General features: G+C 36.2%; 1 protein-coding gene across 6 annotated transcripts in view; it reads left to right on the top strand.

The window, feature by feature from the left end:
- The window catches only part of ATP8B4 (ATPase phospholipid transporting 8B4 (putative)), a 315,749-nt gene that overhangs the window by 232,558 nt on the left and 68,106 nt on the right, over window positions 1-15,085 (top strand). For all 6 annotated transcript variants that reach the window (XM_068551361.1, XM_068551368.1, XM_068551388.1 and 3 more), the window contains 4 exons: window positions 474-682; window positions 3,441-3,484; window positions 8,057-8,222; window positions 12,841-13,029. In XM_068551361.1, coding sequence (XP_068407462.1) covers window positions 474-682; window positions 3,441-3,484; window positions 8,057-8,222; window positions 12,841-13,029 — 608 coding nt within the window. The remainder of the gene's footprint in view (window positions 1-473; window positions 683-3,440; window positions 3,485-8,056; window positions 8,223-12,840; window positions 13,030-15,085) is intronic.

Here is a 15,085-nt window from a genome sequence, read left to right as displayed (position 1 = left end):
GCTGGAAAATCGTAAATCACCACTAGATCATGAGACAATGCTCTTTTCAATGGGCAAAGTAATATGACAACACAACCTGTTTTTACTCAATAGCTATTATGGTTTGCTTAGTGCTTCATGGAGATACTCCTTTCTACCTCTTTTGGCAAAGTGAAGCCACATCAAACAACTAAAATGCTATACGAGAAATCACTACTGGGCCTGTTTAATGTAAGTAGAGAAGCATGGAACATTCCCTAAGGCTTTATGCAAAGCCAGCTCATTGTTTCAAGGTGCTACAAGGAAATGACTTAGAACATTTTATGAACAGACTCCGCTGAGATGCCTCTGAAGTTCACTAAGACCTGGAGACAGAGCATCCACATTTTCTTCTAAACTCTGAAGACTTTAGCAGACTTCTTGCTTTGGCAAAGCTTTGTATCTTCTGAAATTGATGGAGTATTTCTCGTTTTTTTCCATTTTAATGATGAAAGTGTGGAAGTAATTCGTCTGGGACACAGTTATTTTATAAACTGGGATCGGAAGATGTATTACTCTGGGAAGGCAACACCTGCTCAAGCTCGGACGACCACGCTCAATGAGGAACTAGGCCAGATTGAATATGTTTTCTCTGACAAAACGGGTACCCTCACTGAAAACATCATGACTTTTAAAAAATGTTCCATTAATGGGAGAATCTACGGTAAGGGAAACAGTTCCTTTTTCCTGATATTATTAACAGTCCTTAAAATAAATAAGCAGCACTGTTTTATTTTTTAATTAAAAAATCTCTTTTTCTGATGAATATGGGCACCACCAGCATCTAATAACATAGTGCTTGGCACATAATAAACACTTGCTAAATATTTGTTGGATGAATGTTGAATAATTCAGATGATACTTTGGATCTGTTACCATTCATGGGTAGAGACGGGGGTTAGATGTGATACTGTCTGAGGTTCCTTTCAGTGCACCAACTGTGTGATCTGTTCGGTGGTGCTTGATAGACCCGTATCCCAGGGAGGACAAGTTCTTCATAGCCTGATTTATTTCAGTAAAAGCAGTATTTTATACTTGCTTCCTAACAGCTCTGGAATTGATGTTAGTGTCTGTATTCATAAGAATTTACAATTCATTCCTGAGAATTCACACTGTATAGGGCTACTCTGAGTGGTCAAACTGTTTCATCAATATCCAGTTCCTATTTGTATGCTTCTTTTAGGATACCTGCTCTGTTTTGGATTTTCAGGCATTCTAGTTATATGTGACCCTTGTCACCCCGACTTTGGCTAGTTAGCAGACAGTTCCTTCTGTTGAGAGCACGAAAGCTTCCTGGAAGGGTCCTGTCGGGTTCCTCTGGACTCCCAATCTCACTTCACTGGACTCTGAGTGTACAGTTTCTCAATACAGAAATCTCAGGAAATAAAGGAAATCTGAGAAAGAGAGGGAAAACTTTCCTTTGTCTCCTGATGGGAAACTTCACACATTGCCAAATATTTTAAAGTAAGATTTGACCCTGAGCAAAACTAAGAAATACAAGAAGTTGATTTTCATACTCTCCTACCTTTTGACCTCCGTCTGCTATCCCAACCCCATAACCCACGGTCGCCATGGTTTCCTCGCCTCTCTTCTGCCCTGCCCCTGTCCTGCCCCACCCTTCTCTGGTAGTGGACCAGATGATTTTCAAGCTGGACTTCCACAAGCCCTCAGTTACATTGTGCATTTCTGATACCACTATTATTAAGGTGATAAAATAGAACCTTTTCTTAAAATTTATTCTTCTGATATTATTTTCAGAGGTTTTCAAAATATACAATCCAAAGAGCAGTTTAAATGAGAAAATTTCTGTTAGAGTATTGCAGATATTTTGAATTTTGTAGACCTTTTGGATTCTTTTGCCATGGCACTTATTGATAATATAATAATTATAATAATATCCCTTCTAGGAAATGACCCTAAAGAAATTATCAGACACGTGGACCAAGATTTATTTGTAGATATGTTTGTCACAGGGTGATTTTTAGAGAAGTCCCTTGCTTTTCACAAAGTATATATCCCAAGATCTTTGCAAATCTCCAAATTTACAAACCCCATGATAGCTTGTAATTTCCCTCATAAAAGGCAGGAAAGTAACTGAAAGATTTAAGTAATCCCTTTAGACCCTTAAATTTATATAGCCATTCTAATTTATAATACATTTACTATTACTAAAGCACTCATAGAATGTTCCAGAATCACTTCCCCCCCCCCCGTACAGTTGGCCTTGTTTATATCATACATCCAGGCCTTGGGAAAATTTGATATTCTACTCTGATTTATCTAAAGCTTCTATTTTCTTTCTCAGAACTATTATTTTCGTAGACTTCTTCAATTTTTCTTCACTTTCATCAGCAGCCTTGTGAAGAGGCTTTCTTTGGGAGGACCATTTTACACAAAGACAGTTTTATTTTGCTTTTAACGTTTATCAGAGTTATAGCATAAAGGGCAATGACTGGCACATAACCGTGGTGAGTTTGGGATTTAAATTCCAGGTGCTGGGCTAGGTTCACTCTCTAGCTCAGGGCCTCTTCCCACACAGCAGCCTCACAGTATTCTAGATTTAGACCTGAGCCCCAGAAAAACAACCAGTAACTCTTTATCAAGTGGCCTTTGGGTCACAGTATTGTGTAGTGAAAAGAGAGAGATCTGAATTAAAAAACCTACTATGCTGACTTTTTAGTTTTAGTTGAATCATGTCACTTTGAATTCTGTTGTTCAGTCCTGTCCTCTATAAAACAGGAATGGAAATCTGTTTTTTTTGTTTGTTTGTTTTGTTTCTTTTTTTTTTTTTTACAGGTTTTCATTCCTGTTTTTAAAACGCCTGTATTTTCCAATATATTTGTAATAAACACATATCGGCTTTATACTAAGAATAGTTATTTTTAAATGTTTGGCACATAGGTGGCTATGTTTTCTGACTGCAGAAGGCTCTGACGTGGTTTCATGTTTACTTGCTAATTTGACCTTGCCATTATAGATATTAAAGATGGATCTGGCCCAAACCAAGATAGACAAAGATGTACTCACCAAGCTCTAGCATTGATGAGAATTGGTCTGTCTTGGATATCATTTTGGATTCCCCAACAGTGGGTATAAAGTGAAAAACAAAATTTGTCTCTTGCAAACATCATAGATAATGTAACAACAGAATGATAAAATTTACAGATAAACATGGTTGTGATCTTATTTTGTTTTAATGTGTACTGCATTTTAGTTCTATCTTGGGCAAACATGAGTATCTTTCTGTGTTAATCGCCGTACTAACCATTACAGTTTGAAAGCACTCCTTAAAATGTCTAGGTTTGAACTCATAATGTCATCTAGTAGTAGTGCTTTAATAAACAAGTATATTTCTTAAAACTAAATGACTAAATCTAGTTTCAATTTCATTTATTTTTAATTCTCAATTTTTGTTTTGTCAGGCGAAGTACATGATGTCCTGGGTCAGAAGACAGACATGACTAAGGTGTGGAGGTGATAAAATTCATTCTTACTTTTAATTTCAAATTGTATGTGCTTTTAAGAAATGATGAGTTCCTAACACCTGATTTCCACTATGACCAGATGAGGTACCTAATATGTAACATTAAAAAAATAGATTCATATGGTTCAAAATTCCTTCTCATCCAGGTTTCTCAACCACAGAGTTCCCTGGTTTTTTTTCTCTTTCAGAAATATTTATTACATACAAGCAAATATTTTTCTCCATTTTTTACATAGTTGGTAGTGAACTACACATACTGTTCTTAACTTTCTTCCTCAACAATGATCAAGATCTTTCTATATCAGTGAAAAAAAAGTGCTCCCTTAGTCTCTTTACGGTGAATAATGGTCTGTTATACCAATGTTCCTTAATTTATGTAAGGAGACAAGAATGGACATTCAGAATATTTTCAATATTTTGCTTGTAAAGAAAATGCAGCAAAAATAACAGTGTATACATTATGTCACATGGATCCTATATTCTCTAACAAGTTCCATTTCTGGGGAACTGCTCAATCAAAATATATGTGCATTTATAATTTGATAAATATTGCCAAATTGTCCTCTTTAGAATTTACATCAATTTACCCTGTCACAAGCAATGTACAAGAGTGCCTGCTTTCTCCTACCTTCACCAACACAATGTTTTATCAAAGTTTTTGATTTTTGACAAGACTATGTAAAAAGTCACTTTGCTGTGCAGCAGAAATTAACCGCAACATTGTAAATCAACTCTACTTGAATAAAATTTTAAAAATTTTTGTTCTTTCCTGGTTTAAAAAATATTTATTTATGGCTGCATTGGGTCTTAGTTGCAGCTCGCAGCATCTTTTGTTGTGTCGCACGGGCTTCTGTCTAGTTGTGGCACGTGGGCTCTCTAGTTGTGGCGCGCGGGCTCCAGAGCACACGGGCTCAGTAGTTGCAGTGTGTGGGCTCTCTAGTTGCAGAGTGCGGGCTTAGTTGCCCCACAACATGTGGGATCTTAATTCTCCAACCAGGGATCGAAGCCACGTCCCCTGCATTGGAAGGCGGATTCTCAACCACTGGACCACCAGGGAAGTCCCTCTTTCCTTTTTTTATACAAGTATTTGTGGTTATTAATTTCCCTCTGAACACTGCTTTAGTTTTAATTACATGGATTTTGGCCTGTAGTGTATTAAAGTATCTTTATTTTTATTATATCAATTTGAATATCCACATTGAACCATGAGTTTTTAAGGAAGAACTTTAAAATTTCAAAGCGGTTGGGACTCCCTCCCCACCTTTATTGTACTTTTAATAAAAGAATAGATTTGTATATACACTAATATGTATAAAATGGATAACTAATAAGAAACTGCTGTATAAAAAAATATATTAAATAAAATTCAAAAAACAAAAAATTCATCACTACTGTAATTACAAGTTATTTTTTCTTGTGATGGGAGTTTTGAAATTCTATTCCCTTAGCAACTGTTAAATATAAAATAAAGTATTATTAACTATAAAAACAAACAAAACAAACAAAGCAAAACAAAACAAAAAGAATAGATTTGTATTATTTCTACTTTTTTGGAATTTATTTGGGTTTTCTTTGTGGCGTAATATGATCAATTATTGTCTGTGTTCCAGGGTCCTTAAAAAGAAAGCTTATGTATTTTCTGTTTTCAACGTATAAAATTAGCTGTATGTCATTTTAGTTCTACCTTATTAATTATATTATTTAGGCCTTCTGTTTCATTATTTATCTTTTATCTATATTATCGTTTGGATTAAAGAGGTTAACTAAAGTGTTCGGATAATTTCTCTCTCTCTCTAGCTCCTATATACCCTGAAGTCTTCATTTTATGAGTATTGATGCTATCTTGAGGTGCATCGATGTTCACAGTGGTTATATTTTTATTATGAATGTGATCTTCTTTGACTCATTTAATTCTCCTTGGCCTGGATTCAACCTTATTTAATATTGAGGTCATGTCTCCTGGTTTCTTTTTTTTTTTTTTTTTTTTTTATTTTTGGCTGTGTTGGGTCTTCGTTTCTGTGTGAGGGCTTTCTCTAGTTGCGGCGAGCGGGGGCCACTCTTCATCGCGGTGCGCGGGCCTCTCATTATCGCGGCCTCTCTTGTTGGGAGCACAGGCTCCAGACGTGCAGGCTCAGTAGTTGTGGCTCACGGGCCTAGTTGCTCCACGGCATGTGGGATCTTCCCGGACCAGGGCTTGAACCCATGTCCCCTGCATTGGCAGGCAGATTCTCAACCACTGTGCCACCAGGGAAGCCCCTCCTGGTTTCTTTTGATTTGCATTTGCCCACCTCTTATTTTCAATATTCCTAAATAACTTTGTTTTAGATGTGTCTCATGTATAGCAGAGGGTTGGATTTTGCTTTGCATCCAATTTTTTAATAAGTGAGTTTGGGCCATCTACATTGGCTCTGTTAAATATTTTAGGTTATACTTTGTGTCTTTATAATTTTTAATAATTCTCCGTATGGACTCTGCTCTGTGTGTGTGCTTCTCTTGTAATATTTAGGAAAGTATTTTATTGTTTCTCTACTGTATACTTTCAAGAGTTTATACAACACTCAATTCTTTTTTCATAAGCAGTGTCTATCAATTTCCTAATATGAAAAATGGTAAAATTATTATATTTATCCTTCTTTCCCTCATATTTTCCTACTACTTGTATTAATGATGCTTCTTAATCTTAAATATACATAGATTTCTCTTAGTTGATTTGAGCTTTTAAATGATATCTTCTGACCTTCAGACACTAAAATGAGGAAATCAGGATCTCCTGCTAATTTTTAGCAGTCTTTTCTACATAGTCAATGTATATAATATATACATTTTGTTTTGCCACCCTAATCTATTTCTTTTATATTTAGTTCTTCAGTTAGAGAGATTTGGTGTTTACCACTAACTACTCCCTTTCCCACTGTTTTTCTAGTTATCTCTTATTTGGCTGAAGTATCCTCAAAGAAACAAAGAAACTTTCTTTCTCACAACTATTTCAAGATGGGTTCATGAAAAGTATCTGTTCAGAACTACCTGGTGACTTTATATTTGAATGACAGTTTGACAGGCTGTAATCTCTTTAAGTCATAGTTTCTTCCCTGGGCGGGGTTTAGGGAAGTCTAAAGCCAGTGTGTATTTTACTCCTTAGTAGCGAGCTGATCATTTTTTCCCCCCAATGTGTGGTTGTTTTCAAACTTTATTACATGAACAAAACAATCTGTGATTAGATAAGTCTCCATGATTCTGGGATAAACACAACTAATGGAGTATCTTGTATACTGGTATGTCTTCTCATATACTTGGATATATAAGTATTATATTTAAAATATTATTCTGCGGTCTCCAAGACAAAGTGTATATTAAAAGTATTTTCCCATTAACTGCGCTTGCAAAGACATGATCACAGGTCTAGTGCTTTGAATAATAAACTTTTAAAAGTTAGAAGTACGTTTTGTGCTTTTCAGAAGTCAGTGAATTAACAGAGATCTTATTTAGTATTGAATTATCTTCTACTATTTTGTTCTGTTCTTTAGTGAACCCTATTTCTTTCGTCTTGTTTTTTTTTTTTTTTTAGTCAACAAATTTTTAAGTGGACAGTAAACTATTATTAACAATGAGCACAGTGTACTGCAGATCCCAGAATTTTTTCACCTTGCATGTCTGAAACTCTGTAATTCTCATTGAACTGCAATTCCCCACTTCCCCATTCTTCTAATTCCTGGAAACTACCATTCTACACGCAGTTTCTGTGAATTTTCCTACTTTAGATACCTCATATAAATGGAATCATGCAATATTTGTTCTTTTGTCAGTGGTTTATTTCACTTAGCATAATGCCCTCAAGGTTCGTTCATGTCATAGCATAAAGACAGGATTTCTTTTTTTAATGGCTGAATAATATTCCATTGTATATATATAACCACATATTCTTTATTTATCTGTTGATGGACATTTATGTTGTTTCTACCTCTTGGCTATTGTGAGTAATGCTTCAATGAACACGTGAGTACAAATATCTCAAGATCCTGATTTTCATTCTGTCATTATATTATGCAGTAACTCTAGTGAGATCAGAGAAAGTACTCTGTAATCAAACACATTAATATTTTTATAACAGAAAATATTAATTCACACTAAGTAGACTTTTAAAAGTCTATAATTAGGCACATACCATTCCAGGTCAGATATTGCTGCCAAAATGAGTTCAAGTCAGGTCAGGTTTTGCCATCAAGTAAGTTTTGAAAAAAACTTTCAGTTTTCAGGGTTTCTTTGTATTTTGGAGTTGAAGTAAACATTTGAGAATCTGTACATCCATTGGATATTTTTCTTCCCCATATGCTTTTGGAAGGTTTACTGCTCTGGTGATGAAGGTTTACATAGCTCTGAAAAGAGAAGATAATATTTAATGGTAATGAGGAAACAGAAAGCCATTTTAGTGCCAGGCTTTTGAGGCTGAAAAATCATACAAGCACTAAAAATACTTAGAGGAAGTGTTTTTGAATTTTAAAAGATTGTTGTTGGAATGAAGTCTACAGTTTCATTGTTGTTGTTGTTCTTCTACAGAAAAAAGAGGCTGTGGGTTTCTCAGTCAACCCCCAAGCAGAGAGAACATTTCAATTTTTTGACCACCATCTGATGGAATCCATTAAAATGGGTGATCCCAAAGTGCATGAATTCCTTAGGTTACTTGCACTCTGCCACACCGTAATGTCAGAGGAAAATAGTGCAGGTAAGTACAAAGTGTGTCTGAGTAGTGAGCCTTGTTTTTTAAATCAGTATTGATATTTTTATTAAGAATGTTTGGAATTGGAAGGATTTTCTAATTCAGAGTATAGCATTGCATGAGGGGTTTACCTATCACTAACTTTTCTTTGTATTTATTTATATCCTGAATGTCTTCCAAAAGATATGGAGAGACTTAAAGGAAAAGAAAAAGAAAAGAAATAGGAACAACAAAAAGATGAGGGCCTAGATATGCCAGTTAAAGGGGATGAAATATTTTTTATGATTGAGCACCGTATTTGACTGTGAGCTTCCTGGTAGGCAGGACAATCAGAGAAACACTCTTGAGCCACTTAGCTTTCGCTATTAACATGCACATCTAATAGATGCAGATAGCCATCAGGCGTATGCTTAGAATGAATTTTCCCAGTAATGGGACAGATTTACACTGATAGAATACTTGTGTTTAGTCCCCATTATGAACAAGTTCCACACTACCAGGATGGTTGTTCAGAGCTCAGGGTTCACAGAAGAGAACAAAATCAGCTGGGCCGCTTTAATATTGAAGCAATGAGGCAGGTGGACAATGGATGGTGAATTGGCTTCTCGCTCCATTTGAGCCCAGTCTATTCCATTTACAAGTTTTATTTCTTTCTACTATCACCTGTTGGGTGAAAATTACCACTCAAGTAATTTCAACTCAAAAGTGAAATATATATAGTCTGCAGACTGTATATATGTATGTGTGTGATATATATATGTATGTGTGTATATGCATATGTACATTTGAATATATGTTTTCTTTCTCTCTATATATATTTTTCTTCTTTTTTTCTTTGTTGGGACTGCATTCAAGCCATAGTTTTGTCCTTGATGATGATGGACTAACTCATTCCTCTGATTTTAATTGCTGTGAGGATTCACATAATTATATTTATAACTTAAACTGATATTTATAATAATAATGCCAATAATGATTTATTATATTTTTATCTGAGGATAGCACAATGCCTTCAAGTAAATTTCTTTTATCTCTGCCTTTGAGTTTATTTCATTTTTAAAGCTCTATTTTATTTTAATAGCTATCTGTTTTTATTTCAATATCATGATATTTTCTTAGATCTCTTTGAGGATATTAATTATTCTTAATTTGAAATCTTCTTTTGTTTCCTCTATTATGTTTCATTTTATGGAATGTTGTTTTTTGAGTTCTGTGTCTAACTTTCATGTCGTTCTCAAACGTTTGATGGTTTGTGGTTGCCTGTTCCTACTTGTGTTTGAGAATCCCTGTTTGCCTCTTGGTGAATGTAGGTTCTGATTACAGTGGCCTGTCTCCCCAGATTGTGGGGGAGAGGCACAATACATAGATCGTCTTCTGGGTATGGGGTTCCCCTCTCCTGGAATTCATATGATACCTCGGTTTAGCTATCTTACTTTTCCAGACCTAGTGCTAGGAATCTGTGCCAGAACCCTAATTTGAGACAAAGTTATACTTAAGGTCTGGGCTGGAAGAAAATGATATATCAGAGTCATGGAGTTCCTTTCTCTCATTAATTTATTTCTCTTATCCTTGTGGAATTCTAAAGCTACTTCTGGCTGTTTTCAGCTTTGGTCTCCAGCCCCAGCATTCAAATCTTAAAAGTTTCTTTAGGTGGATTGTGCACTTTGTGTAGAAGAACATTTTCAAGGTTTCATCCTGGGGCAAATGTCACTGCAGCCTGCTGTTCGGAGTAAGCTGGCAGGAGGAGGAGCCCAAATGGTCTGGGAGAGCTGAATGGAATTCTTCAAATAATTTTATTCATGGTGCTTCCAAGACCACTTCTGCTTTTCTCATTTGTTGATCCCGATTTGGAGACTCTTTGGGGGTTGCTCTTACCTCTGTATTAATTTTCTTTTTCAAATGCTTTGAGCTGTGTTTTTCTCCTTTCTTATTTCTTCATTTATCAAATCTACTTTTTATCTTTCAGACATATCTCAAATTTCTAGTTTACTGACAATATTCATTCTTCTTCTTTTTTTTTAACATCTTTATTGGCATATAATTGCTTTACAACGGTGTGTTAGTTTCTACTTTATAACAAAGTGAATCAGCTATACATATACGTATATATATCCCCATATCCGCTCCCTCTTGCGTCTCCCTCCCACCCTCCCTATCCCACCCCTCTAGGCGGTCACAAAGCACCAAGCTGATCTCCCTATGCTATGTGGCTGCTTCCCACTAGCTATCTATTTTACATTTGGTAGAGTATATATGTCCATGCCACTCTCTCATTTTGTCCCAGCTTACCCTTTCCCCTCCCCATGTCCTCAAGTCCATTCTCTACGTCTGCGTCTTTATTCCTGTCCTGCCCCTAGGTTCTTCAGAGCCGTTTTTTTTTTTTTTTAGATTCCATATGTATGTGTTAGCATACGGTATTTGTTTTTCTCTTTCTGACTTACTTCACTCTGTATGACAGACTCTAGGTCCATCCATCTCACTACAAATAACTCAATTTTGTTTCTTTTTATGGCTGAGTAATATTCCATTGTATATATGTGCCACATCTTCTTTATCCATTCATCTGTTGATGGACACTTAGGTTGCTTCCACGTCCTGGCTGTTGTAAATAGAGCTGCAATGAACATTGTCGTACATGACTCTTAAAGGGGGCACTGATTTTCAGTTTACCTTTATACTGAGAGAGTATCCTTTCTGGGGGCTCAATTTTAAGAGGTGGTCTCCCATTAGACTTCTTTCCCTGGCCTGTGTCTTTTCTAACCAAAGCCTTGAGAGACTGGAAACCTATGAGCACGGTCTCTTGGTTTAGAAAATGCCCTGCCTTTATTCCATTTTTTTTTCAGTCTTTGACCTGAACAAGGACTGCTTTCTAGCCAGTCCTGGGTGCATTCAAAAATATTTAAATGTTTTGTCTTTGTGGAATATGTAGCTCTTTGCAACAGGGGAGGTTGATCCTGGCACCTACTCCACAGTGCTGCCAGAAGTGGGAGTTATCATATCATTTCATGGGTAGATCAAGAAATTGCTTTAATTTTTTTTCTTTTTGGAATTTCAAAAATTAATTTATGCCTATTGTAGCAAGTGAAGCCATACAATACAAAGATTTATAAAGGCAGAGCTAATAATTTCTTCCCTGAATTTTAATTCCACCTCTACAGGGGTAACCAATGTTAACATTTGGTGTGCATACTTTCACACTTTCTATTTGCTTGTCTATATATGAATATATGTAGATGTGTAGGTGGTTTGTTTTTAACAAAAAGGAATCATAATATATAGATTAATATGCAACTAGTTTTCTGAACAATTTATCTTATATATTACTATAAATCAGTAAATCTGGATCTAGCTCTGCCTACTTTCTCTAATTTATTTTTACATACAAAGGTAGTACAATTTTATATAGAAAGGCTTACTTTATTGATGCTGGTTTTAAAGTGTATTTTTATGTTTTTTTTCCCCCCACTTCATTCTTTTCCTCTCTTCTCCCCTCTCACCCTCACTCCAACACATACACAATACCAGGTACCAATCATTAACATCCTGGTTTGATTCCTTACATTTCAAGGGATTTCTTGCATGCGTTCTCATAAAATGGTCATTAGTAGCAGACTGAAGAGGAATTTGGAATGTCTGCTCTGTCACTCTGGCTGTGTGATCTTGCAAAAATCACATAATATTTTCAGTCATAGTTTTCACCAGTATAAAATGGAAATACAGGCATACCTCATTTTATTGCCTTCATATATACTGTGTTCTCTACAAATTGAAGGTTTGTGGCAACCTTGCATCAAACAAGTCTGTTGGCACCATTTTCCCAACAGCATTTGCTCACTTTGTGTCACTATGTCACATTCTGGTAATTCTTACAATATTTTAAACCTTTTCATTATTATTTTATTTGTCATGGTGATCATGGTGATCAGTGATCTTTGATGTTACTATTGCAAAAAGGTTATGACTCACTGAAGGCTCAGATGATGATTAACATTTTCTCACAATAAAGTATCTTTAAATTAAGTATGTACATTCTTATATATAATGGTATTGCACATATAATAGACTACTGTATAATGTTAATGTAACTTTTATATGCACTGAGGAACCAAAAAATTCATGTGACTCGCTTTATTGTGATATTTGCTTTATTGCAGTGGTCTGGAACCAAATCTGCAATATCTCCGAGGTATGCCTGTAATAATTTTAATAATCCCTACCTCATTGCCATGAGGATTATGTGCGTTAATATATATTAAGTGTTTTAGTATGTGAAACTTTCATAGCACATTTCTAGTCACTGAAAATACAAAGGTGTGGTCTCTGCCTTAAGAAACTTTCAGCATAGTAGGGAGGCAGGCTCAGGAACGAGCCTTTTCCTGTAAGATGACAAGGGCTCCAGTGGTGGTATACATGGTGTCCTGCGGATCCACAGCACAGGCACCTGGTCACCTGGTTGGTGAGTGGAAAAGGTCTGATTTCTAGAGCTGACACTTGGGTTGGGTGTTATAGAATGAGTTGGAATTGGCATTGGTGTTGTATGAATGTTATTATTCTCAGTATTAATACCTTTGTTTCTTTTCCTTTTTTTGTTGTTACTTAATCCACCTGTTTCTTTTCCTTTTAGGAGAGCTGATTTACCAAGTTCAATCACCTGATGAAGGGGCCCTAGTGACTGCTGCAAAAAATTTGGGGTTCATTTTTAAGTCTCGGACCCCAGAGACAATAACAATAGAAGAATTGGGAACACTAGTTACTTATCAATTGCTTGCCTTTTTGGATTTCAACAATTTCAGAAAAAGGATGTCTGTCATAGGTACGGTTGGTGGCTGAGAGTATTTTTGATCTCTTGATAGTACTATGGTTATATGGAAACTTCTCAAGGATAACTTTACTCTTGGTTATGTGCTGAGAGTTGTGATATTTATTAACCTTTGAACTTCTGTTATCCTCAACTTAGCCTCAACTCAGTAGTGGTGATTATAACTAACATGTAACAAGGGTTTATGGTGTGTCCAGTACTGGTCTAAGTGCTATACATGAATGAACTGATTTAATTGTCACAACAACCCTACAAAGTAGGTACTATTATTTTTATGCCCATTTTAAAGATAACAGAACTGAAACAGAGAGGTTGAGTAACTTTCCCAAGGTGGCATAGCTTGATACAGAATAGCTGGGATTTAAACCTAGGAGGTCTGACTATGAAGGAAGGTCATTCACTACACAGCGCTGGCTCAGGAATGCCAGTTATTGTTGATATTGTTGTTTTGTGAAAATCATCATCAGTCTTCTCATTATTATCCATTGACTCTGTTCACTTGCATTGCTGGAGATGATCACCCATTACTGAATTTAGCACCACAATGAATCCATGCTTTCCTAAGTCAGTGCTAACCCTCAGTGCTGCATCAATGTCCCTCTCATTCTTATTTTGCTCCTTTTTCCAGTCCTTATAACAGGTGTTCTAAATCTTTGCCCTTTCCTCAAGTCCTCAACCTTGCCATGAATCTCCTTTACTCTTGGAAGCTAAATTCACCTGCTATTTCTCTAAAAAAAGAGGCCCTCAGAGATGCACACTATCACCTTACCCTTTTCCCCATCTTCCTCCTTCATCCCCAAGCTATAACTTTACTCAGTCTTTTTCCTGATTCAGAGAAAAATTCCTCTTGCTCCTTTTCAATGCTGAAGATTCTACCTGTTCCCATCCCTTTTCCTTCCCTGCTTGCTCCTTATTCTTCGTCACTGGCTCCTTCCTTCAGCCTGCAACTCTGTCATCATCCTGTTTCCTTAAAGATTATTGTTCATGTTCTGACCTCCACTGATTTTGCCACCCCATTTTTCTTCTTTCCATCACAACTTAATTTTTCAAGGTCAGTTTTTGATCCTTACCTTGATTTCTCTTTTCAGCCTATTAGGGTCAGTCTTCTGCTTCCACTGTTAAAAAAGAAATGCCTTCTCAGAAGTTTGCAATCACCTCATAACTGCCCAATGCAATAGCCCTCCCTCTCTCTTTCTTTCTCTCTCTCTCTTTCTTTTTCTTTCTTTCTTTCCTTTTTCTTTCTCTCTCTCTTTCTTTCTTTTCCTCTCTCTCCCTTTCTTTTCTTCCTTCCTTCCTTCCTTCCTTCCTTCCTTTCTTTCTTTCCTTCCTTCTCTCTTTCTCTCTTTCCTTCTTTCTCTGCCTCCCTCTCTCTTTCTTTCTTTCTCTCCCTCCCTCTCTCTTTCTTTCTTTCTCTCCCTCCCTCTCTCCCTCCCTCTCTCCCTTCCTTTCTTTCTCTTTTTTCTTTCTTTCTTTCTTTTTTCTTTTTCTTTCTTTCTTTCTTTCTTTCTTTCTTTCTTTCTTTCTTTCCTTCTTTCCTTCTTTCCTTCCTTCCTTCCTTCTTTCTTTCTTTCTTTCTTTCTTTCTCGCTTTCTCTCTTTCTTTCTTTCTTTCTTTCTTTCTTTCTTTCTTTCTTTCTTTCTTTCTTTCTTTCTTTCTTTCTTTCTTTCTTTCTTTCTTTCTTTCCTTCTCTCTCTCTCCCCCTTCCTTCCTTTTTTCTTTCTGTCTATCTATCTATCTATCTAACATCTATCTTCTACTATCATCTCTCTATCTTTTTGAACTTAGTGATATTCGGGACTGTTGACCTTCTTCTCTCGACACTCCTCTTTTGGCCTCTGTGAGCTTGCTGGCTCCTGGTTCTCCTCTTGTCCTGTGTTTTTGTTCTCAAGCTCCTTTTCAAGCTGACTATTCTTTGTCCCACTCTTCAGTGTTGGTGTCCTTTTCTCTTCTCATTTCCTGTGCTCTCCTTGGATAATCTTGACCACTCACATGGTGGTAGCTATTGCCTATATTCTGTGTCCTTCCCATATTATTCTTCAGTTTCAATCTC

Source organism: Eschrichtius robustus, chromosome 1 (genome assembly GCF_028021215.1).
Source record: "Eschrichtius robustus isolate mEscRob2 chromosome 1, mEscRob2.pri, whole genome shotgun sequence".
In the NCBI taxonomy this organism is placed as follows: domain Eukaryota; kingdom Metazoa; phylum Chordata; class Mammalia; order Artiodactyla; family Eschrichtiidae; genus Eschrichtius; species Eschrichtius robustus.
Note: the sequence above shows the minus strand (reverse complement) of the source record. Positions and strands in the feature narration are given on the sequence as shown.